At 40.3% G+C, this 25,150-nt stretch overlaps 1 protein-coding gene and 2 long non-coding RNA genes across 3 annotated transcripts; 2 read left to right on the top strand and 1 right to left on the bottom strand.

Moving 5' to 3' along the window:
* The first annotated feature begins 44 nt into the window (after window positions 1-44).
* Window positions 45-16,652, top strand: papolg (poly(A) polymerase gamma). The gene is made up of 24 exons (XM_071481239.1): window positions 45-623; window positions 1,408-1,566; window positions 1,859-1,925; window positions 2,090-2,171; window positions 4,976-5,085; window positions 6,047-6,100; window positions 7,000-7,111; window positions 7,403-7,492; window positions 7,798-7,936; window positions 8,082-8,154; window positions 9,472-9,592; window positions 9,767-9,851; window positions 10,506-10,559; window positions 10,854-10,973; window positions 11,517-11,626; window positions 12,037-12,158; window positions 12,270-12,427; window positions 12,623-12,768; window positions 13,072-13,274; window positions 13,412-13,495; window positions 13,598-13,657; window positions 13,796-13,899; window positions 14,009-14,109; window positions 14,345-16,652. The coding sequence occupies exons 1-24, from the start codon at window positions 607-609 to the stop codon at window positions 14,518-14,520; spliced, it is 2,547 nt and encodes an 848-aa protein (XP_071337340.1). The 5' UTR covers window positions 45-606; the 3' UTR covers window positions 14,521-16,652.
* LOC139623201 (uncharacterized) lies at window positions 15,043-21,166 on the bottom strand. Its single transcript, XR_011691446.1, has 2 exons — window positions 17,184-21,166; window positions 15,043-16,664 (listed from the first exon to the last, which is right to left on the bottom strand). It is a non-coding gene; the product is annotated as an uncharacterized lncRNA (long non-coding RNA).
* Window positions 21,139-23,623, top strand: LOC139623200 (uncharacterized). The gene is made up of 3 exons (XR_011691445.1): window positions 21,139-21,153; window positions 21,415-22,911; window positions 23,510-23,623. It is a non-coding gene; the product is annotated as an uncharacterized lncRNA (long non-coding RNA).
* Window positions 23,624-25,150: the final 1,527 nt, after the last annotated feature.

Here is a 25,150-nt window from a genome sequence, read left to right as displayed (position 1 = left end):
TTAGCTTACATAAATGTACACCATAAAGTATTACACCGTAGCTTTTTTTGCTAGCTCATTTTCATACAATTTGGTTAACAATACATTCACTTATGTCGCATTTTGCTCCTTCATACCCACCTTGTGTAACAGGTGTGGGCGACATGCCGGAGCTAGCTGTGCCACAGTGCCCGGTGTGGTGCTCAGCGGCAGCGGGCCTCCTCGGTGGTCATGTGACCTGCGGCCTCGGTGAGGAGGGGCCTCCTGACGATGGTTGCTCAGCGTGCTGCACGCAAACGTTGTCCCGACAAACGTCGTTACATTTGTAGTTTTGAATTTAAAAAAAAAGTCCCAACAGCTATATAACGCGTGTTTAGCTGCAGGCATCCAAAAATCCCGTGGGTTTTGTAAACGAATTAGATATGAGTATTTTTTCGGGGTTACGAACTTGTACGTTATCTGATAAGAAGTGATTCCGGTTCAGTGGGAAGGTTTGAACGGTTCTCTGGAAAGTGACCATTGTTGTAATCAGGTCGAGGCTGTTATCATTTCCACTTGCGGACTCTCTTAGTTTTTTTTTTTTTTACCGGTTTACAGCTGAACACAGAGCAAGCTTTTTCGAGTGTCATGAAAGAAATGTCAAGGTAGGTCATGCATGTGGCACATTTTCCACTTATGAACATTTCTGTTCGCGTTTAAGAGAGTCCTAAAGAATAGGCTAAAAGCTAACGTTAGCCAACTGTCACAACAACCAAACAAGGCCTGCAGCCATCGTTTGTTGGCTAGCTCGCTTGTATGTTGTTTGGTAACCATAGTGTAAATGCGCCCAACACCACGAACTTATTTTACGTGCTGCTTTTGTGTGAGAAAGTGGCAACTCTTAAATCGGTCTGACCGGATCATTAGTTAAACAAATTCTTCCGTGGCAGCCCGCTAACGTTTGCTAACTTGCTAAATTAGCTAATTTGTTAGCGCGTCCAGCCTGTTTGTAGCATCTCAGCTAACGTTAATTCTTGGCTAGCCGAGGCAGAATAGTGGCATAATTCAAACACAGTTCTGCAATTTTCTCACATTCGCTTTTCATAGTTGGATTTGTACACAGCTGTGGAGTCAGTAATGTGCTTGTTTCTTTTAACAAATGTAATTTATGAACATTGCTCTCATAGCATTTAGCTAAGTGTTTACACATGGGTTCGCGGTAATTGGAAAGAGGAGTAACGGGAACCATCGAAACAGTGACAACTTTCACATTTGGCAGGGGCTGATAAATGTGTTAGCACTAACTTGCTAACCAGTCGCTATTTCACACGTTGTTTGTTATTTAAGACAAGGCTTGATAAATCGTGACATGGAACAATGACTGTAGGAGCATTACGCGGTGTTGTGTGGTACCTGTCACTTAATGTATTATACCGTGTTCCCTCGTAGCATCATGCCTGGTGGGCAGCAGCCTCAGAAACACTATGGCATCACCTCTGCCATTAGCCTTGCACCTCCACGAGAAATAGACCATCAGTACACCAAGAAACTCTGTGATGCTATGAAACCGTTTGGGGTATTTGAAGACGAAGAGGAATTGAACCACAGGTGAGGAACAGTTGGCATAATTTTTATATTTGACATCACACCACTAGTGGATATCTTGATTGAATGCCTTGAAGGGATGGACACAAAAACACCTGTAATATATGTCTTGTAGTCTCAACAAAAATGAAAAAGCTCTAACCTTCTCAAAGCAGTTGCTTTAATTCACAATTAAAACAACTGTATGTGTAATTATGTATAGTGTATTTATTGCATCATTTCAGTCTTGCTCTATGTTTAGCTAAAGGGGTGGATTATGTGAGAAGCACCTGCTAAAAGTTGTATCTGCTTTCAGACTTGCAGTTCTCGGGAAGTTGAATAACTTTGTTAAAGAATGGATTGCAGAGATCAGTGAATTAAAGGTATGTTCTGTTTTGTGTGGTGATATGATATATGATTCATTGTGAAGTCATTAATAGGGACTATCAAATCAGAAACTTTAAAGCAATTGAAAGGATTCTAATGTTATGCCATTAAGTGGAAAAAGTCACACTGACTTCATTCTATATGCTTCTTTACTCCACAGAATCTACCACCATCGGCTATTAGCTGTGTTGGGGGCAAGATATTTACATTTGGTTCATACCGCCTTGGAGTGCACACGAAAGGTATGTGTAGTTTTTATTGTAATATTGTATTCATTCTTTCAATGCTGTGACATAAATCAAATCACTATTTTATACTGGGAAATTTGCTGACAATATTAAATTTTAGTGACAACAACATGTAATGTATGACTGGCTATATTGGCTCTCAAAAGTAGTAAAGAGAGATAGAGGTATCTGGACATTACTGCCCCACAGCACTCGATCCTGTCTGAACAGGTATCATTGCATCATTGTTTTAGAAAAGCATAGTTCACCCTGACCACACTAAAGCACGAGGCTGGCATTGTCATATTCAACTGCTATTGAGTGTGTTTTTGAAAAGACCAGTTTTGGTGTTTGAAAGCTGCATAAACACAGGCTTACTATAGGCTGAAGGCATTAATGTGAATGCAGTCCTGCACACCTCTTTGATTTAAAACACATACACCTACATAACAGAGTTTTACTATTTGTTAAGTTATGTGATTTTTTTTTTTTTAATTATTTATTTATTTATTTGTTATTATTGTCACACGTCACAGTGTTCTCCATTAGTCTGAATGACTAAGGGTGTTCCAAGCCAATCTGCAGAATTGGCAATATTGCTGATTTTCATTAATTGGTATCAGCTATATATCACTTGATCAGTTTCTGATGCTGTGTTTATTGTAGGCAGTTGCATGTCTGGATAGCTCAGATGTGAGAACTACCTGTGTTCTATTAAAATAACTAAACCCATTTATATCACATTGCAAAAATTTGAGAACTGCAAAGGAAGCCAAGCAAAAGAAAAGAAGCTTATGTTTCATTGCATGATATCTATCAGTCTAATGAGACAACACATGTAGGCCATCATATTGAGTCAAGTCAATTTCAGCAATGTTACACAGATAAACCACACCTCTAAACTGTTGCTGTTGTTTATAAACTGCTTTTGAAAGTCTGTATTTTGGTCATGCTGCAAATAAAGAGAGGCTGTCCTAGTCCTGTCCAAACATTCCTGTCACAACAGTACACTGAAATTGATTTGGAGATAGAGGTAACTGGACATTACTGCCACACAGCACTAATAGTACTTAAATACTGCAAACCTGCTGATACTGAATTTGATCTGACACTCTCCTACGTGACACAGCTACTTAGTCCACATTGAAGCACCAAACTAAAAATGACCTAACATAGAACTTAACACTCAGTTCTCTCTTATTGCACACAGCGGTGCCATAGAGTTTATTCAGTCATAAATCAGCTAAAAATGAGATGCTGCTATATACATGTTTTATACACTGTTACTCTTTGCAAAAAGGTAGAGAAGAGTCAACAGAGTCATAAGCATGGGAGTTTGATGAAGTTGTATTTTTCCAATCAGTGTGTCAGAAGAGTACAGCCACATTGAGCAGATTAAATCTGTAAACGCATCTTTTTCTCTCTGTTTTAGCCCAGCATCCAGATTAAAACCCATGCAGGGAGGGTCAGGGGCTCAGTGGCTGTAAAGTTAAGACAGCCTTTAAGCGCCTTTAACTTTCACGGTGATAGTTAATGTTAAATGCCTGTATAGCCGAATACACAGCAGAGCTGTTGTCAATAGCCTGGATTTATGTTGAGTCTGTCACATGACCTCACGGTTGTAAATAATCGATTCATTTAGATTTTGATAATTCAGTTACATAAGGTTAACACCATTGTTGCACAGAGCCCTTTGCAGAATTTATCTTAGGAACTTAAGTTTTTCATACATTCAACCAGTTAACATACTCTGTTGTTTCCTTGAATATGAATTTGTGGAAAGTGCACATCATGGGCTAAATTGTAAACACATTTTTTTTATTAGGTAAATGTATATGACTAAAACATCACATCTATATTTTCTTTATCTTTTTTTTTTTTTATCTCTATCTTTTCTTTAGACTTATATGTATGAAACAATCAAATAAGAATAATAAAAAAAAGACATGGACCATTTACAAGGGCATCATCATTTTTGGGTAATTTAAAAAACAAATGACATTCCATACAGCTAGACATGAAGTACAGCACATCCACTGTTTTGATCCCTTTGAGCACAGACGGGACAAAAACGTCTGTCTGCTCATTAATGCATTTGCACTGATTGTGCTGAGCAGATATCAGCCTGAAATCTGTGGACAGCTGTTAGCAGCAAGGACAGACTGAAGTAGAGTCCACACACTGTTCTGTCAGCATTTGTGGTTTCACATTTTTTAGCCAGAGATGACATCTCTTCAACAAACACAAACAGCTCAGATCAGTGTGCAGTGTCTTTTTTCACTCTGTCTAGCTCATAGATATCTCTAAATTCGCTGCAAGATATTCACCTTTTGAAGACATCAGGTATAATTCAAGCCTCACAGGATTTACTCTTTGTCGGGAGCAGAGTTTGACATTAGTATGGACAGGTGGATATGGTGTCAGATGTCCAACAACAATTGGAAGATTTACTCTCGCCTTTAGTCTTAGAAACTTTTCTAATTCTTCCCACCTTTACAGAGTTCACAAGAGGTCATCAGTGTCTAGCAAAACCAGGCCCCATGTCTGGTTTTGTTTGTTAAAAATATCTAAACCCTAAACATTTTATAGGCTGAGACTGTCCAAAGTAGGGGCTGCATGAATCAGATGCATCATGGTAGAAAAAACTATTCAAAAGTTTCCGTGCTTCATTGTTTACCCACAATGTTTTATTCCACTCTTTATAGCCTTGAGTGTAGAAACTTTGTTCAGTCTACTTATCAGATTGTTATTGAAGTCATTAACCATTTAACCTACTGAGCAACACAGATTACACTGATCAAAGTAACTGTCGATTCCAGGAGCTGATATTGATGCCTTATGTGTGGCTCCACGCCATGTAGAAAGAAGCGACTTTTTCCAGTCTTTCTTTGAGAAATTGAAACAGCATGAAGAGATCAAAGACTTGAGGGTAAGTCTGGTGCATCTCTATGTCATTAAAGCACAGGGCAACAGACAAACTTTTCTGTAGGCTTCAGTGTTAAAACTCATTTAGAGGGGAGCCACTATGTTCAGACATTTCCCAATGAAGGAAGCTCTTGTTTTATCCCACAGCCTTGAAGAGTCACAATCATGTCAAATCAAAGCTTTTGTAGTGTAGAAGATACAAGAGCAGCAGACCGCTTACATCACTGCTCCTGGGAGAGAACGCCCAGGAGCGTTCTCTAGAGAGCTGAGTTCACTGTACTGGGAATGCTGAACTGTATGAAGGACTGGTATTGATTGCTGGATTATGGTATGGTTTAGTCTTAACCTTGCTTTTGCTGAATAGGAAGAGAATTAAAAAAAACACTTCTCCACAGTAATAATGGAGTAACTCTCAGGAGATGAGAGATGAGGAAATGAGAAAATAGCATTGTCTGTGGTGTTGCAAGGTCTGCAGGAAGGAACTACAGTGTGTACATCTTAAGTTTTTGTTTGTTGTGACTCCAAATGATCTTGAAATAAAATAAACTAATTGGCTGATATGTGTTGAAATGTTTAGTAGTACTTTCATTGGCATAGCCAAAGGCTCCTTGCCGGTGGATAAACAGTAGTGAGTACACCTGTATTTCTTGGATGATAGGAGGAGGAGGATGATGATGATGATGATTATTTATATTTTCAGTTGAAATTTGAAACTCTTTACTCCAAAGTGACACTCATACTCTACATTATGTTAATGTTTTCTGAATGTGAACCTACACTGCACCCTCAAACTGCAAATATTTCTGCATGCTATAGGTGAAGCTGTAGTATGCTGGAAGCAAACTGTGCTTTCCACTTGTTCGTTTGGTGCTGATTTCACTCCATGATAATGGCAGTCAGTCTTGTTACTTTGTGTTGTCTCAGAGTTGGTTTTGACATTGTCTCTGTCTTGTTTTTTTCTCAAGGCTGTTGAGGATGCTTTTGTACCTGTGATAAAATTCAAATTTGATGGAATAGAGGTAAGTTGCTGAGATCCAAGTGATCTGTGTTGTCTTGATCATGAGTTCCTAGTTACTGGGGCCTGAATATTGGCTAGTGGACCACAGAGGTATTAAAACTAACTAAATAACAGGTTACTCATTAGTGACCTAACTGTTACTTTGACTGGGATTTTATAGGCACTGTCTTTGTAGTTCATTGTATAGATAGGACTGATTTTTAAAGATGACTTTACTCCAGCTGTTATCATCTAATACAATAGCTATGAGAGGAATGACAACAAAAAGTGAAGTTTTTTCGGGACCATGGAAGAACTTCATGACACAGGTGGTGGCCCAGCTTGTGGTTCAGGTCTATGAAAACCTCTAGTAGAGAGCAGGAACACAGATATGAAATAATCTGACAGAGATGAACATAAACATAACTGTTCCAGTATCTCCCTGCATTTGAAACCTGTGTGCATGTTGTAGTTGCCCTTTAAAGTCTTGCACTGTGTCTGGACGAAGTCTGTAAATAAAGGCTGTCAAATATAATCATCTAAATACTCATACCTGTTGAAAACCATGATTGCAAATGATGTTTTTCATGGCACTCAGACATTGTACAGTTGATGTGCACTCCCCATCATCCAACTGTGCCACATTACTTTTGGACTTGTTTGTCATTCCTACACAAATAGGGATTCTAAGCAGCAATCGTTTGCCTCTTAATGATTTTATTAAACATGCTTTTTTGTGTCTGGTTATTTAGTACTTAAACTTTTTTACTTCAGTAGTTTAACCTCAGTCCCTTGTGTATTTGACTCCAGAGAAGACATTTGTGCCCCCTGCAACTCTGAACAGGATTAACGGGTGTAGAGGGTGGATTTCATTAACCTTTTTTAATATCTACTTTTCCTGTTTTCTGTCTGTCTGAGCAGATTGACCTGCTTTTTGCCAGACTGGCCTTACAATCCATTCCAGACAACCTGGACCTGAGGGGTGACTCCATCCTGAGAAACTTGGACATTCGGTGTATCCGCAGCCTTAATGGTACACTTCATGGCTTCTATCGGATCATACAGATGCAGTAGAGAAGTGGATATTGACTTTACTTGATTAACTTAAGGCCTGATGATGTTGCTGCTGCTCTTTTCCAGAGTGATATTTGATAAGTACATGAATAGAGTAAGCTTGTGGTACAACACAGTTTGCAGGTATATGACTGTAAACAACAAGATTTCATGGAACCTCAACCTTCTCTTTTTGTGAATTTACACTTGAACTGTAAGTGTGATGCTTTTCTGACAGAGTTTGATTTATGATGTTTTTGTCTTATTACAGGCTGTCGAGTGACCGATGAAATTTTGTACCTGGTGCCAAACAAAGAAAACTTCAGGCTGACACTGAGAGCCATCAAACTGTGGGCAAAACGTAAGTAGACTCGAAATATTCTTCAAATTTAAAACATACTTTTGCATCTAGTTTTGTATGCCTGCTTTTATGTGTGTATCATAAGCATATAAACCTTTGGCCCATCGTCAGTATTGCCCATCAAAAACAGAAATACAATGGTCATAACTGAATAGCTAATATATGAAAAGTGGGAGTAATGAAATTATGTGCAGAATTAAAGATATGCTCATCTCCTACATATGTCTCTGGGTTTTGACAAACCACCGCTGTAACACCAATATTTTTAAGATGTCACTGATTTGTAATGTATCCTGTGACTTTAGGTCGCGGGATCTACTCCAACATGTTGGGGTTTCTCGGTGGAGTGTCGTGGGCCATGCTGGTGGCCAGGACCTGTCAGCTCTACCCAAACGCTGTAGCTGCCACGCTCGTCCACAAGTTCTTCTTGGTTTTCTCTAAATGGTGAGAATCTAGCTCCTTGCAACTAGAACCTGGTTTTTGTCCTGTTCCACTTGATGGCAGCATTTCACAGTCTTCTACAATGCCAGTTATTTTACCTAGGTGTTAAACACATTTATTGACTACATTTGTCATTTCTATTGTGCAGGGAGTGGCCAAATCCTGTGTTACTGAAACAGCCTGAGGACAGTAATCTGAATTTACCCGTGTGGGATCCTAGAGTGAGTATGATGCGAACATTGTATTTCCACATCCTTATAATGTTGTTATGCCCCTGTTTATTACGTGTACTGCTATGCAGGCACAGGAAACACTATCTGGACAGAGTTAATTACTGAGTTGTGAAAAGATTGTTTGGTATTTTACAGTTAGCTCAATAGATAGAGAACCGGTACATTTATTGTCTCTTATTTCATGTCTCCTCGCTCCTCTGCCCTTTTGTGACCACGACATTGATCGGGTCGCCCATCATGAGTTCAAAAGCTCTTAACTCTGCTCGGAGGAGGCTTCCCAGAGCAGCTTGGAGCAAGGACCTACCAGGACATCTTTTATCACACAGACACATCCCTTCAGTAAAAATGCATTAGCAATTGAATAACATGACAGATCTGACATTTGTGTAGAAATCACACCAGAACAGTTTGCATTGTAAAGTGCTTATACTCCAGGAAAAGGACAGGCTTTGCATTTGAATGGTTTTTTTTTTTTTGTGTGTTTTTTTTTCAAGGCCAGGTTTTCAATACCCTTACTTTGACTTTAGCTGTGTTTTTACTGTTTTTCATAATATCATAAATTGACCTCTCCCAAACTAATTTGTCTATTGCATTAACTGAATAATTCTAGCGGTTGAAATTTCTGTTATGTTTGTTGTGTCCCTTCAGCAATAAACACATTTTAATCGTCTATTGTTGTTGTTTCCGTTCAGTCACATTAGGGCCAACTATCTCTGTGTATTGGACAGAAAGTATAGTTTTGTAATTTCCCTACCCTTTAGGCCACTTATTCCTGTTTAGTATGAGAAATTGTGGTGATAAAATACACAATTACAAAAATTGCAAACAAAACAAAGTAAAAGTTCACTTGTGGTTTGATAGAGCTGTCTGTTCACATTTATTGTGTATGTATTGATGCTTGTCAAGCACTTGATATTAAGGCTCAGTGTGCACATGTAGTATTTGAAATTATGTTGAATATTACAATAAAAATAGTTAAAACTAATAGCATTAACAGAGTCTGTGTACTTAGTGTTTGGATAGTACTTCACAAGTACAAACCATGAGACAGGATCCAAAAGATCAGGAACAGTCCACAAACAGGTGATCCAGCTGTGCAGCCTTCATCAGTAAGTTCAGGTGATTTTTGAGAGGGAGGAATGTTCCCTTGATTCCTCCTTGAATCGCTTGATGGGGAAAAAATGCAAATGAGGGAAGACGGTAAAGTGAATTGAAATGTATTGTGTGTGTGGAGTGTGATCACGTGTTGGTGAATGCTCCCTCCAGCTGTGAAACCAATCTTGGTCCCCTGTTCCGTGTTTTTAGGTGAACCCATCTGACAGATACCACTTGATGCCCATCATCACACCTGCCTACCCCCAGCAGAACTCCACGTACAACGTTTCCACATCAACGCGCACCATCATGAGCGAGGAGTTCAAATATGGTAATACAGAATACACGAGTGAACCAACACTGCAAAGCAAAGAAAATACAGATAAAGTGTATCTCTGCTTTCTGTTAACCTAGCCTTATATGGTACATTCTTGTTCTTTTTAGTAATGTGTCATTTAAGTGTGGAATTGTTACATATTTTCCCCTGTGTGTCTGTCATGAACAGGGCTCAGCGTCACAGATGAGATTCTTCAGGGAAAAGCAGAATGGTCCAAACTCTTTGAGCCACCCAGCTTTTTCCAAAAATACAAGTAGGTATTGAATTTGCCAGATACAGGATTAATGGGTGGACATTTCATTGACCAAAGCAAGACAGATAAAACATGTAGAGCTACATGTTTCTTTTGTATTTAACTATTTTAAGAATCACTAAATTTCATATGTATGGGTATGTGAAAAGCAGCTGTTTGCGTGACATTAACAGTTTTGTTCATGCAGATTGTATTTCTGCAGTTGAAACTAAAACTGGACAATTTCTTTTTTCCTCCCTGACCAACACAATGTTTTCCACTTTCTGAAGACAGGGCAGATTTGACTCATCCTAACTGTGGTCAGTAGAGTTGGGTCAACTCATTTTGTTTCTGAAAGTTCCTCCCACACAGTTCAAGTACAGCAGCTGAGGGTTCTGCCAGGTTCTGGTCCTTCTGCTCCAACTGCACTGTTCCAACATGTAGCACAACAGACCATGATTGATTGAAAAAGCAGCAGCAAAATTGACCAGTCACACAGCCCAGTAAAAATGTAAAGGGGCTGGTCACTACGTCATTATGCCAGCACAGTAGTTGCAACAAATACTGGTTGTATTGAGTTGTATTCTGTTAAATGGCCTGTTTTTATGTTTTTCATCAGAAGTACACCTGGGTAGGATACAGTAAACATGTTTTTTGTTTTGTTTTGTGCTGCAGGCATTATATAGTTTTGACTGCGAGTGCATCCACAGAAGAAAACCACTTAGAATGGTGAGTGTCAATAAACTGGATTCTTCGTAGTGTTTAAATTGTGCTGGGGCATTTTACCTGAGCCACTTCGTGCAGTTGTGTACCATTCCTGAGCTTTTTGTGTGAATTTCAGTGAATTTATTTCATTTTATTTGCATTAGTGAACAACAGATCCTGCTCACAATAACAAAGAAACAAATGCAACTGAATAAATAACTCCTGGAGCCAGGAAACTCTACAGAAATCCCATTTGTGATGTGAAGTTAATTTGTATTACTGGCACTCCTGTGAGCACATCTTGATGTCTTCCCTCAGGATCGGTCTGGTGGAGTCAAAGATCCGCGTTCTTGTGGGAAATCTGGAGAGGAATGAGTACATCACCCTGGCTCATGTCAACCCCCAGTCCTTCCCCGGGTCCAAAGAGAACCGGAACGAGTGAGTCCAGTTTTATCTCTTTACAAACAGCTCACTGAGAAAGTTCTGGAATAGTAAAGACAAATTCTGCAAATCATCAATCAAACCCTTTCTGAGATAATTCAGCAAATTATTGTTGTTATTATTATTATTATTATTATTATTATTATTATTATTATTATTATTACTGTTAGTAGTAGTAGTAGTAGTAGTAGTAGTAGTAGTAGTATGCCTCTCTGTTTTGTTTTGTTTTTTTGTCATTGACATTTGAGCAAGTTACCCATTGATGTAGTTACTGCTGGTGCAAGTCAGTGAGTCGTGAAATCCATTGTTGGCACAGATCCATTGTGGCTGCCTAATAACTTAGTTATTAGGCAGCCACATGGCATTGGTTCACTACAGTTTTGAGAGTCCTGTAAATGCAAAAAATACATTTCTTCCTCTTTACTTGCTTGAACATCACAAACATGTACATTACTTTCTAAATTCTGCAATCAGCATAAAATAATTTTGAGTTAATGATTTATTTTGTTTGTTTTTTTTAATCTTGTGTCTCTGCAACAGGAACGACTTTGTGTCCATGTGGTTCATTGGGATAATCTTCAAGAAAGTGGAGAATGCAGAGAGTGTGAACATTGACCTGACGTATGACATCCAGTCCTTCACAGACACTGGTAAGTCCTGTCATATCACTTATCATTTTCCCTGGGTGGTAGTGAAACAACCTAGTTAAACATACAATAAGGTAAAGTATGCTGCATCATATGCTGTGCACTGCAAGTGTATGAATAGCTATAAGGCCTAATTAGCAGGGTAAATATCATTTAAAACAAATGCAGTCAACCCATGTATTCAGGGACAGTTTCCACCTTTTTGCTTTCATTACAACCACAAAATGCCCAAACTTCGGCTTTGTTTGATAGTTCTTCTGTTTAGACTGCAAGAAGTATTTGAAATACTGATTCAGCAAGCTAAAGTGTTTAAGTTCTAAGGAGTGAAAATAGAAGAAATGTGGAGCACTCTCTCTGGCCTAATACATAGACAGAGGTCATTGAACCTTAACGTGCCATGTTGTTCTCTGCAGTGTACAGACAAGCCAACAACATCAACATGCTGAAGGATGGGATGAAGATTGAAGCAACACATGTAAAGAAGAAACAGCTCCATCAGTATCTTCCTCCTGAACTGGTGCAGAAGAAGAAGAGGGTGAGATATCTTCCTGTACATGATGGGACAAATTATGGTTATTGTCTTAATATTTTGCCTATTTGTTAATTGTCTCTCCATTTATTTCCCCTCCTTTCTTCTTTTCTGCAGAGTATAGCAGAGCTGAACCGTAGCTCTAATGGCGGGAGCTCTAAGCGGATCTCTCTGGACAGCAGTCATCTGGACAGCTCCAGAGATACGGACTCGGGGACTCCCTTCAGCTCCCCAGCCAGCAAACCCTCCAAGCCTGCATCTGACACGGATGATGGGTATGATACACTTGTGATTCAGGTTTTTCTGTACTGCTGTTACTCTGCACATCCAGCCTTCATGCTTTAACTGGTGCACGTTCATGTTATTCATTTGTACGTTCCTACCTGATAGCTGCTACTTTAGTCTTTACAGTGACCAGGCTCAAATGGCCATGTTGAGTAAATGTTTTCTTTCTTTTTTGTATTTTACAGCGTCAGCCCTCCCAAGCAGCTTTTTGTGGAAGGCTCCCCAGCACCCAGTGCAGCAGCAGCAGCAGCAGCACCACCACCACCACCAGCTGCTGCACCACCAGCTGCTGCTAAAGACCAGGGCATGTCTATTCCTGTCATTGGCTCAAGTGAGTTTTCCAGTGACTAATACACAGATATTGTGTTAAGTATGGAAAAGTAAAGTCATTTAGTAGGCTGTTTAATATTAAGTAATTACACAGTCATATGGTATAATTGAGCGTCTCATTCCCTTACATACACACACACACACACACACACACACAATAAATGCTAACTAAACTCTTCAAATCTAAGGAACAATATCAACGCACAAAGGGCATGTTGATATTAGAAATGTTAATGTTGTCATATCAAGGATTTGGTTACATCCTGATCTTAGCTCTTGACGTCTGTCCTTTCTCGTTCTGAAGAGCCTCTGCTTAAAGCAAAGCCTCCATCCCCACCGCCAAGCAGCTCCATCACCACAGTGCTGAGCAGCAGCATTAAGCCCGACGCCACCAGCAGCCCCAGGGAGGAGCCCAATGGCCTCGAGGACTCCGTCAATGGAACCCCTGCCAAGAGACCACACTCGCCTACACAAGAGGACCTGGCCAAGAGGCACAAAGACACAGAGGTAAGGAGGTTATTTTCAGGTCAGGGCAGGAGTTACAGTAGGGATATGTTTTGAATACATAGATTTAAACTTAAGGGCATATTTAATGGGATTTTCTGTAACTGTCATGCTGAGTAAAAGTTATATTTTTGCTGCAGGTGGTGTCCAATGATGACTCAATATTTAAAGAGCCATATCCACCATCCTCTGACTCCTGTACACATGGAGAAGGACCTAATGTTGTAGGTGTAATCTACTCCATCTTTTTTTTAACTGTTTATTTTAAGCCAGACAAAAAATAAAAAATAACATACATTTTCATATTTTGTCTCTTAACCATTTAGACCCCTCTTCCTGGATCAAAGGCTAAGCCCATTCCAACCATTGATACCTCAAGAACACAGGTAGCTTCCTCTTCGTAAACCATTAGCCGTATTTTACACCCACATGTTTTGATTTTAATCATTAGTTAATTACAAAAGTTACTAAATGATTTTAAATAATGCACATGTGGTGATTGATGTCATTTGTTCTTACCTCAGAGACTTCCCAGCATGGAGCTGCCAGACGCCTCCTCGCCTCTCCCAGCCAGCAACAGTTGTCGTGTTGTGAAAAATTCGATTAAACTGGCCCTCAACCGCCACAAGTGAGCTTCAGCTATTCCAGCAGCAACAGGGCAATTGAAACTGGTATTTGATTGTGTTTCTGCTGTGATTGCTTTGTTTAATTTGCTCGTACGTTCCAATGTCATGCAGCATCACACCTCCCAAGCCCCCAGTGTTTGAGGGTACCCTCACCACTGACGCTGCTCCTGCCAGTGAAGAGAAGGGCATGTCCATTCCTGTCATTGGCTCAAGTGAGTATCTGTTGTTTCACCAGCAGCTCTTATAATTGAAGTCATCAAGGTGCTCACTACTATTTTATTTTTTTTCATTTTTAATTTTGCCAAGAAAAACTATTCCTATTCTGTTCCCTGCCAAATACAAGACTTAAAATTTGTTGATGACTTTTTTTTTTCAAGAGGAAAATGAGACTAAAACATAACCATCAAAAATGAACGATGCTTTTGTCTTCTCTGTTTCTCTCTGCAGAACATGTGGCATCCAAACATGCGGTGCCCCCGGTCGGCAGCTCCATCCCCACATTAGTGAGCAGAGGAGCTGACCCACTGAACGGAGCAGCCTCCAAGAGACCCCTCTCCCCCTCTCTGGAGGAGCAGGCCAAGAGGCTGAAAGAAACAGAGAAGGCCAGAATCCACATAGCTTGAACACACAACTGATAAGACTGGATTCAAACACACACAGGTGGGGCTTTACATGTAAGTCAAACACCAAGAGAATGACTTCACACAGGGACAGGGAGTGTGTTCAGTCTCGAGAGTGAAGCAGCAGGACGGACACCTCACCTCAAATCTTCAGAGATTCCAGATTTGCCAGTGGATAGGTGATTTGGTCAATGTTGTCTGTGCCCTCTGCCACACTCACAACCAGAGGGCATTTTACACAACTTCCTTGGAGATATCTGACATGAGAGCTAAAGCAACAGTTTTTTACTCATCTTGTCCCTCAGTGTTTGAAAATGCACACTGTAATGATGGAAAATGAGCTGATCTTTTCATTTTCCCTTTTTTCCAGTTAACATGTTTTAAAACAGCCCAAAACGTTTATCAACGCTTGCTACACACACTTCTGGTGTATGCTGATTTTTTTTTTTTTTTTTTTCCCCTTTTCTCCCAAACAGAAACCTGTACAGTAAATGTTGATGTACATAACTTTTTTTTTTTGTCTTAAAAAAAAAGCAAAAGATCACTGTTAAGTCTTTTGACCATTCTATTGTAGTTTTATCTAAAAAGAAAAAAAAAGTTTAAAAAATTGTAATTTCTTGTTTTCTCTACTGCTTGTCCAACAAATGTGTCTCCAGCCCTGGATATTTTTTGTAAACATTGTATAGGTTTGGATACTTGCAGGGAGGATTTATCGAGGGTTTGCTTATGACGGAAATCACAACCACGACTCTTTGGGCCACCATGACTACCCACAGAGGACTCCAGGGTGGCATCGGACCTGCAGTGTGTAGGCGATCATAGATGCCCAGTGACATCAGTGCTTCTCAGGTGCCAGTAAGAGCAAGAAAATCAGCCTCACAACAACAGGAAACGTCAAGCATTTTCTGGAAGCGATAAAATGGGTCTGAAGCTTTTCAGTCATTGTTCAGCTCTTGGAAGGATTAGGACAGAACATTGGAAGAACCATATCAAGATGCTACGCTAATCCTTCTGTTCAGTAGCTTCAGTGTCGCTGTGTCACGCCTGTTGTTCGTCTTGGATTAAAAGCAAAAGTTGACAAGTTTTCTGCTTATTTTCATGGTGTGTTTAAGCCCAATGTCAGATAAGTGTGGTTGACACAAAAAAGTGAGTGCTGGACAGGTGACGAGAAAGCTGTCACAAGTAAGTGTTTAAACATTGGTTTTGTGTACGTACCTGTGATTGACAGATTGTCTGACACCTTAAATTATCCTCCAGTCCATCAGGAAGGCTTAATAGCAGTTGTTCAGGATACTGCTGGACCCCCCACCACCACCACCACCACCTTCAACGTGGTCTGTTTGCTAGTGAAGCTCGATCCTAACAAAGCGAAGTCCTGGTTGTTTTTCGTGTTCCATGTCCATGAAAGAGTTTGTGGTGCTTTTGTGAAAAATGGTTCAAAGCTTTTTGACGAGTTGTGCTGGTTTGTGTGTGTATGCATGCGTATGTGGTTGACTGTGTGTGAGCGTGCATGCATAGACGGTTTATGTGCTGGAGAGAGATGGAATTCCCTTCGTTTTGGGTGTTAGCCCTCTGCGCCTCCTGTGGAGGTTCTTAAAAGGCATCTCCTAGGGCCACAGGTGGGGGGTCAGGAGACAACTTTTTCCCGCCTTTGGCCCCAACCCTCCATCTTTATGGTCTGAAGCTGGGTTTCTTTGTGTTGGTCTTCAGCACAGAGGTTCTATGTATACAACAAAGTGTAAAGTGATGCTAAAGAAGCGCCCTCTTCATCGGAGCAGGTAGAGAGTTGGGACACAGGCTCTTTTTCCAGCATCAGTCTCCCCAACTAAATGTACAGAGAACATTTTTTTCAAAAGGCATATTCTTCATTATTGGGGGTTTTCTTATCACTTTATTTATATTTGCATATTTGTACCATGTGATCTTTTTTTTAATAGCATTCATAGCAGGTAGGTCTTTTTTGAATGAAATCTGCACCACTCTGTTTCAGACAACTCATGTTTTGCTGTTCAGAAACATTTAACAAAACAGGTCATTTAGATGTTTGTTTCTAAAATGTATTGAAAGGGTATTTTTGTATGTGTTTATCACTTCCTTTAAATGAATCTGTACACCAATTAAACCCCTAAAAACTACTCTCTGAGTGTCTGTGTTTTTTGTTACATGTATTTCTACTGCGACATTGCTGCATTTGCTGCACTGTCGTGGTTGAAGGGTTTTTATGACCTGCATGATTTGTTTTCCTGGAAAAGTCTTGATGTCTTGTAGCATCAGTTCACGTAAATGAAATATACCTCACTCAACAGAATTGAGGAACGACATTTAAAAAAAAAAAAATTCCCTAAAGTGTTTTTTTTTTTTTTTCCCCTCATTTTAAGGTTTATCACAGTGATAAGCCAATGATTGTAAAGTTTTATTGTTGTCACTTACCACGTTGTGTAACCTTGTTTACTGTCTCTGTCTGATTGCACGCTAATAGATTACATCTAATTTAGCAAAAAACTAATATCAAAATGGATAGCTGGTTAGCAGCAGGAAGTATTAAAAGAAAAGAGTCAAGAGACAGACAATGAATGGACAAGTGATTTCTCCCCTTCAAACAAAAGAAAAATTGAGCTTACTTTATGCTTACTATTTCTCCTGCTTATGTGTTGATGTGGGCCGACAACATTTTTGAGATTTTCAAGTGGGCCATCAGTTGGAAAAGGCAGGGAGCCACTGCTGCATCAGCCATTTTTTACAGTTCAGAGTTGAGTTGTTCAAGGAGAATGACCTTTGCACTTGTACTCATCAGGTGACCAGAAACATGACTCCACATTGTTGCTCTGTGTGTATGTAGGCACCTGTTTGCTAACACCTTCACCATAACCATATCTTGAAAGGTAAATTTAGTGTTTACAGATTGTTTCACTGTGCCTTAGGGCCCCCAAAATCAATACAGCTTTTCATCACCAACATGGCACGGATACAGAGCATTCATACAGTCATAAGTCATACAGACATTATGTTATGTTGCAGTCTTGTGCTAAAATCTAAAAAAAATAATGTTTTTCCTCAGCAATCTGCACCCAGTACCCCATAATGACACGGCGATTTTGCAAACCTATTAAAAAGGAAAAACTGAAATATCACATTGAGATAAGTATTCAGAAACTTTGTTATGACACTTGAAATTTAGCTCAGGTGCCTCTCATTTCTCTTGATGTTTCCACACCTTGACTGGAATCCACCAGTGGTCAGTTTAAATGATCTGACATGATTTAGAAAAGCACACGCCTGTCTATGTAAGGTCTCACAGTTGACAGTGCTTATCAGGGCAAAAACCAAGACATGATGTCAAAGGAGATGCCTGCAGAGCTCAGAGACAGGATTGTGTCGAGGCTCAGGCACTAACGGCCCCCAAGAGCACAGTAGCCTCATAAATACTGAAAGTTCCTCTCCAGACATATTTGATCATCAACAAATCCCACAAAGACCTCCACCAGCACTGAATGAAGGTTTTAATAGGGGTTGTCTGTTTAAAGGCGCCATGAAAATCCCTTATATTTTTTTTCCAGCTGCATTTTGTCTTGAACGAGCTCGTTTCACACGGTGTGTGCTTGTGTTGATGCTCAGCACACTGTATTTTAACCACAGTGTGTTTGTTATGATCTGCTATATCAAACTGATCTAGATTAACCACATACTAAAAGTATTGAAGCTTAATGTTGCAGCTCTGTGTCACATCTGAAGATAGCGGCTAGTATTTGCAGAGGGGTTTCACTGTTGAATTAATAGTGATCTGTTTTGATAACTGTAGCACATCTGATTGATAAAGTGGGTTTAAAAAGTACAAGTCCACATGAAAATGAATGACACAGAATATTTGTACCCTAACTGGTTGATGGGCTATAAATTATAAATTAATTGAAACATTTTGTCAGTAAGTTTGATTTTCACAATAAAAGGCCATTGTATACCATACATTAATGGTGTGTGAGAGGAAGCAGCATCACTCTTTACAGTTTGTTGACATCCCTCTAAAGGTGTCTGCACGGCCCTGCAGCCTATTGTCTCCTATGCTATGAGCTGTGAGTTTACAGTGTGTGTGTGTGTGTGTGTGTGTGTGTGTGTGTGTTTCAGTGCCTGGTGTGGGTGGTGGTCATTGCTCCTCTCCTCCAGCTGGAGGCGCTGTAGGACCAACAAACAGCGCTGCTTTCTGAGGGGCTTCCATGGAAATAAGAAGATAAAGAGACGATGAAGGAGCTGCTGCGCCACATAAAGAGCTGGTGTGTGACCGTGTGTGTGTCGCAGTGGTTTGTTGAGGAGTGTACAGGGTGTAAAAAGACTGGGTCCCGCTGTGTCGCTCAGGCTGCGCTACAGCGCCTATTCTCGGGCGCGATCCCACTACTGAGCGGTACGGGGGCTTTGACCTGCTCCGTCTCCGGCCTGGGCCGGTGCCCCCCTCCTTAGACGACCTGGTGGTCCCGGGCTCCCCCAGGACCACCATATCGATACCGAGCTTAGTGCGGACACCCGATCGGCACAGTCCGCTGCAGCTCAGAGCTCCTGAGCTCAAACGATCCGCCAGCCTCAGCCTCCCGGTGACTGGGATTACAGGAGCGCGCCACCGCTCCCGGCGACCGCTGCTTCTGTCTCAGAGGAGTCGGGGTCTCACAGAGGTGACGTCATCACGTCAAGGGCTGCAGCGGCACCTGGCGACAGAGAAATAAACTGGCTGCAGCATTAAAGGCTGCTCAGTGTTTGAACAGTGAGAAAACCTCACTCTGATCAAGACAAATACTTTATTATCATTTTCCTGAGTGCTTCTCTTTTTGAATTTATCATCGATACAAAAAAGAAAAAAGCACAGTTTAAAGTACAAAGCAGAGGCAAAAAAAAACAACTAAACTTCAAACATGTCAGGTCTGACTTTACAATAATCAGACAGCGCTATGTAAGATCATCCACAATTTCAGCAACATGATCACTGGAGTTGTAACAATATACTGCACCAATACAAAAGATACAGAAAATAAAAATCACAGGTTAAAGTCATAAGTACAAAGCAGTGGTGAAAAACAACTAAACTTCAAACAAGTCAGGTCTGACCTGAATATCAATAATCAGGCAATGTACTGGAGCATCACCCACAATTTTAGCTACATGTTCACTGGGTTTGTAACAATATACTGCACCAATACAAAACTATGATAATATTAACTGTGGCGCTGAAAGCACAATATTAATATTTGATCAGTTTTGACTCCCACAATGTTCATATTCATGTTCATATACATTAAACACCAGAGTGTGGTGTGTCATGTCCATGACACTGTGAACTGGTCGCAGTGTGAAGTGTGATCTGAAATATTAGGCCACAGATGGAAACATGTCCCTGTTCTACTCAGGAAATCTAAAAGCAGTGTGTGAGAGGAAGCAGCATCACTATTTACAGTTTGTTGTCCTGAAGATGATCCTGTCTGTCATCACACACAGATCCAGCTGGAATACAGGTCTCACAAAGTCTGCAAGCTTGCAAAGGGATACAGCTACATTAGTCATGTTTTACCTTGTCGTCCTCAGAGAGCTCTTTAAAGCCTGTGGGTAAATTTAATTTGTCTTGTTCAACTCCTGTAGCATTGTTTCATCATTTTATTATCATCAGCAAATCCCACAAAGACCTCCACCAGCACTGAATGAAGGTTTTAAACAGATGTCATGTCAACACACCATGAACTTCCTTTATATTTTTGTTCCACCTGCTTTTGTCTTGAATGAACTGATTTTCGTACATAGTGTGTTTTTATTGATATTCAGCACATATGAGGAAAATTGATCACACACTGCATTTTTACCACAGTGTGTTTGTTATGATCTGTTATGTAAAACCAATCATCTGGATTAACCACATACAAAAGTATTAGATCTTAATGTTAAGTTAGTGGATAGTACAACAGTATTTATGAAGGCGTTTCAGTATCAAATGAATAATAAATATATAATTCATTAATTCAGTTTTTTGTATGATGTTGTAAAATTTTGCTCCATGTGCCCCTTTTTAACTTTGAGCACCTGCCCCTCTAAAGGTGTCTGCACGGCCCTGGGCTGTAGCCTGTTGTCTCCTATGCCAGTGGTTCCCAACCTGGGGGGCCCGACCCCCCAAGGGGGGCGCCAAAGATCCAGGGGGGGTCGCGAAGCCCTCTTGATTTTAAGGGGTTTAATCATTTTTATGTAATTAAAATGTTAAATAAATGAGTAAGCATTTAATTCATATATGTGACAAAATCAACTAAATTCAAGGGCCACATTAAACATTTATTCGTGTATTTAAATAGATAAACAAATAAGTTATATATATCACGAGGAACAGAGCGTGTGTGACGTGAACGCGTCTCGTGCTGCAGCCGTTGCCTAGCAACGTAAACGGAGCTAAGGGAGAAATGGCGAAGCGTCAGGTCGAGGAGACTGCGGAAAATGTCAAAAAGAAAAAGAGGGGCCACCAAGGAAGTTATTCTGAGTTTGGCTTCATAGAAGCGATGGATAAAATTAGAGCTGAATGTATATTTTGCCGTGAGAAACTGGCAAATGAAAGTTTGAAGCCCTGCAAGCTGAAGCGACACCAGACAACTAAACATCCCGAGACAGTGGGTTAGGGTGAGGTTGAAATATAATAAAGTATTTCATGTAAAAGAAGTTATGATGTTCCTTATTTTATTTTATTTTTCATCGGGGGGAGTGTGTGTGTGTGTGGGGGGGGTCACCAAAATTTACAATGGTAAAAATATGGGTCCCTTAAGAAAAAGGTTGGGAACCACTGTCCTATGCTATGAGCTGTGAGTTTACAGTGTGTGTGTGTGTGTGTGTGTGTGTGTGTGTGTGTGTGTGTGTGTGTGTGTGTGTGTGTGTGTGTTTCAGTGCCTGGTGTGGGTGGTGGTCATTGCTCCTCTCCTCCAGCTGGAGGCGCTGTAGGACCAACAAACAGCGCTGCTTTCTGAGGGGCTTCCATGGAAATAAGAAGATAAAGAGACGATGAAGGAGCTGCTGCGCCACATAAAGAGCTGGTGTGTGACCGTGTGTGTGTCGCAGTGGTTTGTTGAGGAGTGTACAGGGTGTAAAAAGACTGGGTCCCGCTGTGTCGCTCAGGCTGCGCTACAGCGCCTATTCTCGGGCGCGATCCCACTACTGAGCGGTACGGGGGCTTTGACCTGCTCCGTCTCCGGCCTGGGCCGGTGCCCCCCTCCTTAGACGACCTGGTGGTCCCGGGCTCCCCCAGGACCACCATATCGATACCGAGCTTAGTGCGGACACCCGATCGGCACAGTCCGCTGCAGCTCAGAGCTCCTGAGCTCAAACGATCCGCCAGCCTCAGCCTCCCGGTGACTGGGATTACAGGAGCGCGCCACCGCTCCCGGCGACCGCTGCTTCTGTCTCAGAGGAGTCGGGGTCTCACAGAGGTGACGTCATCACGTCAAGGGCTGCAGCGGCACCTGGCGACAGAGAAATAAACTGTGGCTGCAGCATTAAACACAAAATGAGTTACACAGCTGTGCTACGCTTTATAAAACTTGTATAATTCTAATCGTAGGTGTTTATTTTGAAAACCATGCTGGATTAGCAAGTGGGAATATAAACAACTGCTCCAGGGCCATCAACCTGAGTGGGCCCTGCATTTACACCTAATGCTGCAGCCTTCGTTGTCTTTCAGAGAGGCCCTGTGCCAGAATCTAGTTTTAATAACTGTCTCTGGCTCTTTCGTGAATGAAATAAATAAATAAAAATTTCTTTGAGCAGAGTATCTCAGTGACTAACACATTGGAAACGTGGAGCCTGACAGTCTTGGTCTGGTATCAGAGCAATGGTTGGTTTCTGAGTGTGACGGTTGATAATGTGCTCGTCTGCTGTGTGGTTAAATTGGTGGTAACTTGACTGCACCAGAATATGTGACCATGCATGGAGGGCAGGACGTGAGGCAAAATAAACTTTTGCCTTGGGGCCTCCTGCAGGTTAATGTGTGGCCCCTGTATGGAGGCTCTCCTCCTTCAGGATGTTGTAGCACTTCTCCACCACCTGAGGGTGCAGTAAAACAAAACATATCAGTAGAGGAAAAAGTTGAGATGAATATGGACCTCCATGAGAGCAGATCATACCTAACTTGATCATTTATTTTAGCATGAAAGCACTTTGATGACTTTAATTTCTGCAGAACTGTTGGTTCATTGTGAAGCAAGAGGGCCATGGCCTTTTAAATGAGCAACTTCCTCACACTTTTTATTAAGCCAGCAGACAGTTTGACTGGTGATAGTAGGAAAAGCACAGGTGTTACTAATGACATTAAGAATGGCTGCGTTCTGCGTCTCTTCTCAAAGCTTACCAAGGCTGCTGTCGTGATCCTCTGCAGCTGTTTTGCCGCAGGTAAGTAGATGAACTGTTCATTGGTTCCTTATAAACTGAGGACAATGACAAGTCATGCTCTCGTGCTGCTGGCCTTTTGTACATGCCAGGTAGACGCAGTGACAACTAAGATGGAGCAAGAATTATACTAACAAAGACTACATGTTAGCTCTTGCAGGTGGCGAAAGAAAGGGCCTGTGTATCCCAGAATAAGCATAACATTAATGACCACATACTTGAATAAATTTGGTAACACTTCAGTTTACAGCCCACATACTGTATTTAGTGCATATCTTCGTCCGTTTTTTAACAAACAACTTAACTGCATCTTTACCAAAAATGTTGGTGGTATGTGTTTATGATAACAAAAATAAAATTAAAAAAACAAAAAAACAAAAACAAAACAGCTGATACGCCAGTATTGGATTTCTCTGACTCTCGAATATTGGTGTAATATCGGTATCATCCTCAAAAATCTAGTCAGTTGGGTCTAAAGTGTGGTCAATGACTTCATTAAACATGTTCAGGCACTCCGTGTTCTTTCTGTTTATGGAGATCATGCTTTGCTGACTGTGCTGTAACTGGACCCTATTTAATGGTTGCTCCCTTTGTTTTACAGGTTTTCACCGCTCATATCCAGATGATGTACAGTGTGATGCTTCTGTCTTTGACCTTTTCTGTAGTTGTTGGCCTTCATTTGGGTGTTATGTCATAATAAACGACTTTTTTCTTAGTTGCAGGATTTTCTTAACTTCCTGTTCAAACATTTTAGACATTGTGCTTCACGTGATCTTTAGCAGTGTGTTTGCAATTTCAGTTCCCCTTTTCATTCAAATGTAAGAGTTCCAAAAGATTTAATTGGCATCACAATCTGAATTATAAATTATGAATACCACATTTTGAATTCTAATCTCTACTTAGTATTGATATTTAAAAACCACTTAATTTATTGTACTTAAATATGTTATTTTGAAAACCCTCTTTCTGAATTCATGTGGTCTGAATTTCACTTCGTGAATTTTAGAGTTCTCAAGTTCAGACAGAAAATTGACATGCTTAATATCATATCAAAAGCAATCCAGCCTTGATCACTGTGTGAGAAAGGTCTGTAAGACACACTGAGCTGTCAAGCTTGGGTGAGTTGTCCTCATCTGATCGAACTAAACAAGAGAGATCAAGTTTACCATGTTTTTCGGGGACTTTCTCAGGCTTGTTAAATTTTATTAGTTGGCCGGAATGACATGTTGTGTAGGGCTAAGTCCACCTGTGCTTGGCCAAACACACAGTAATCACCACACTGTGTATTTCTGGACTTGGGACAATTTAAACAGTTTTTAACATATTGGTAGAAATTAGCATTGGATCTTGGGTATTGCAACCTGCAGGGTGTAAGTACAGCGGAGTTACAGTGTACTGGTGTACCAGCACAGTATGTACAAATACATATATGTAGGTCACCTTGTAAGGAACAGGATGTGAAGTCATGGAATTAAGGGGGTAACAATTCAGGGTCTTATATTGTAGTTACTCATAGGTACACATGACATTATTACAGGGTAGCCCAGTATGATCCAGTGGACAATAATTTAGATGTTTGGAAGGAATTTAGAGAGAATTTATGCTGTAACTACAGAGAACAACATGAGAACAGTTTGTTTTGAAACTTCTTCAAATGCTTCAAACATGGGGCAACAAACTAAATTAAATGCAGGGTTTGCTATCAGTACATTAACTATATATGCAATGTGATTTTTTATAAACTTTATTTACACAATGAAATTTACCACAGGTTTACCATATCTATCTATCTATCTATCTATCTATCTATCTATCTATCTATCTATCTATCTATCTATCTAAAATAGCAATGTATGTTTAAGGTAGTGCACATATAATTAAACATGAAAAAATACATAAAGAAAAAACAACAACATGAAAACAATGGTTGGGTTTTGCTGGTGTGTATCTGGAATTTTGCTAATAAAGAAATAAGATCAATAACATACATTTTGATAACACGCAGTTTAATAAATAAATACATTCAATTTTGAATTTGAGTATTTGATTTTCTGTTTGAAAAAGATTAAGGTTAAGCCAAAGATGAGTTGACGTTTCAACAAACAAGTTAAACACTCAGCCTATATTTTACAAAAACCGAATCACCTGGATAACACATGCACAATGTTTTCAGAAACACCTCTTTCACCTCATTTGAAACAAATTAACCAATAAAAAAAAAATCCTGGGTGAAAGACTATTG

The sequence above is a fragment of the Trachinotus anak genome, unplaced genomic scaffold (genome assembly GCF_046630095.1).
Source record: "Trachinotus anak isolate AG129_WGS33_773 ecotype Australia unplaced genomic scaffold, CSIRO_AGI_Tana_v1 ptg000007l, whole genome shotgun sequence".
NCBI classification, from domain to species: Eukaryota; Metazoa; Chordata; class Actinopteri; order Carangiformes; family Carangidae; genus Trachinotus; species Trachinotus anak.
Note: the sequence above shows the minus strand (reverse complement) of the source record. Positions and strands in the feature narration are given on the sequence as shown.

Bases quoted from the DNA above. Each gene is read 5' to 3' on its own strand.
- papolg (XM_071481239.1), top strand. The intron at 9,593-9,766 runs GTAATACAGAAT...TGTCATGAACAG, and splicing joins GAGCGAGGAGTTCAAATATG to GGCTCAGCGTCACAGATGAG. The intron at 12,769-13,071 runs GTGAGTTTTCCA...CTCGTTCTGAAG, and splicing joins TATTCCTGTCATTGGCTCAA to AGCCTCTGCTTAAAGCAAAG.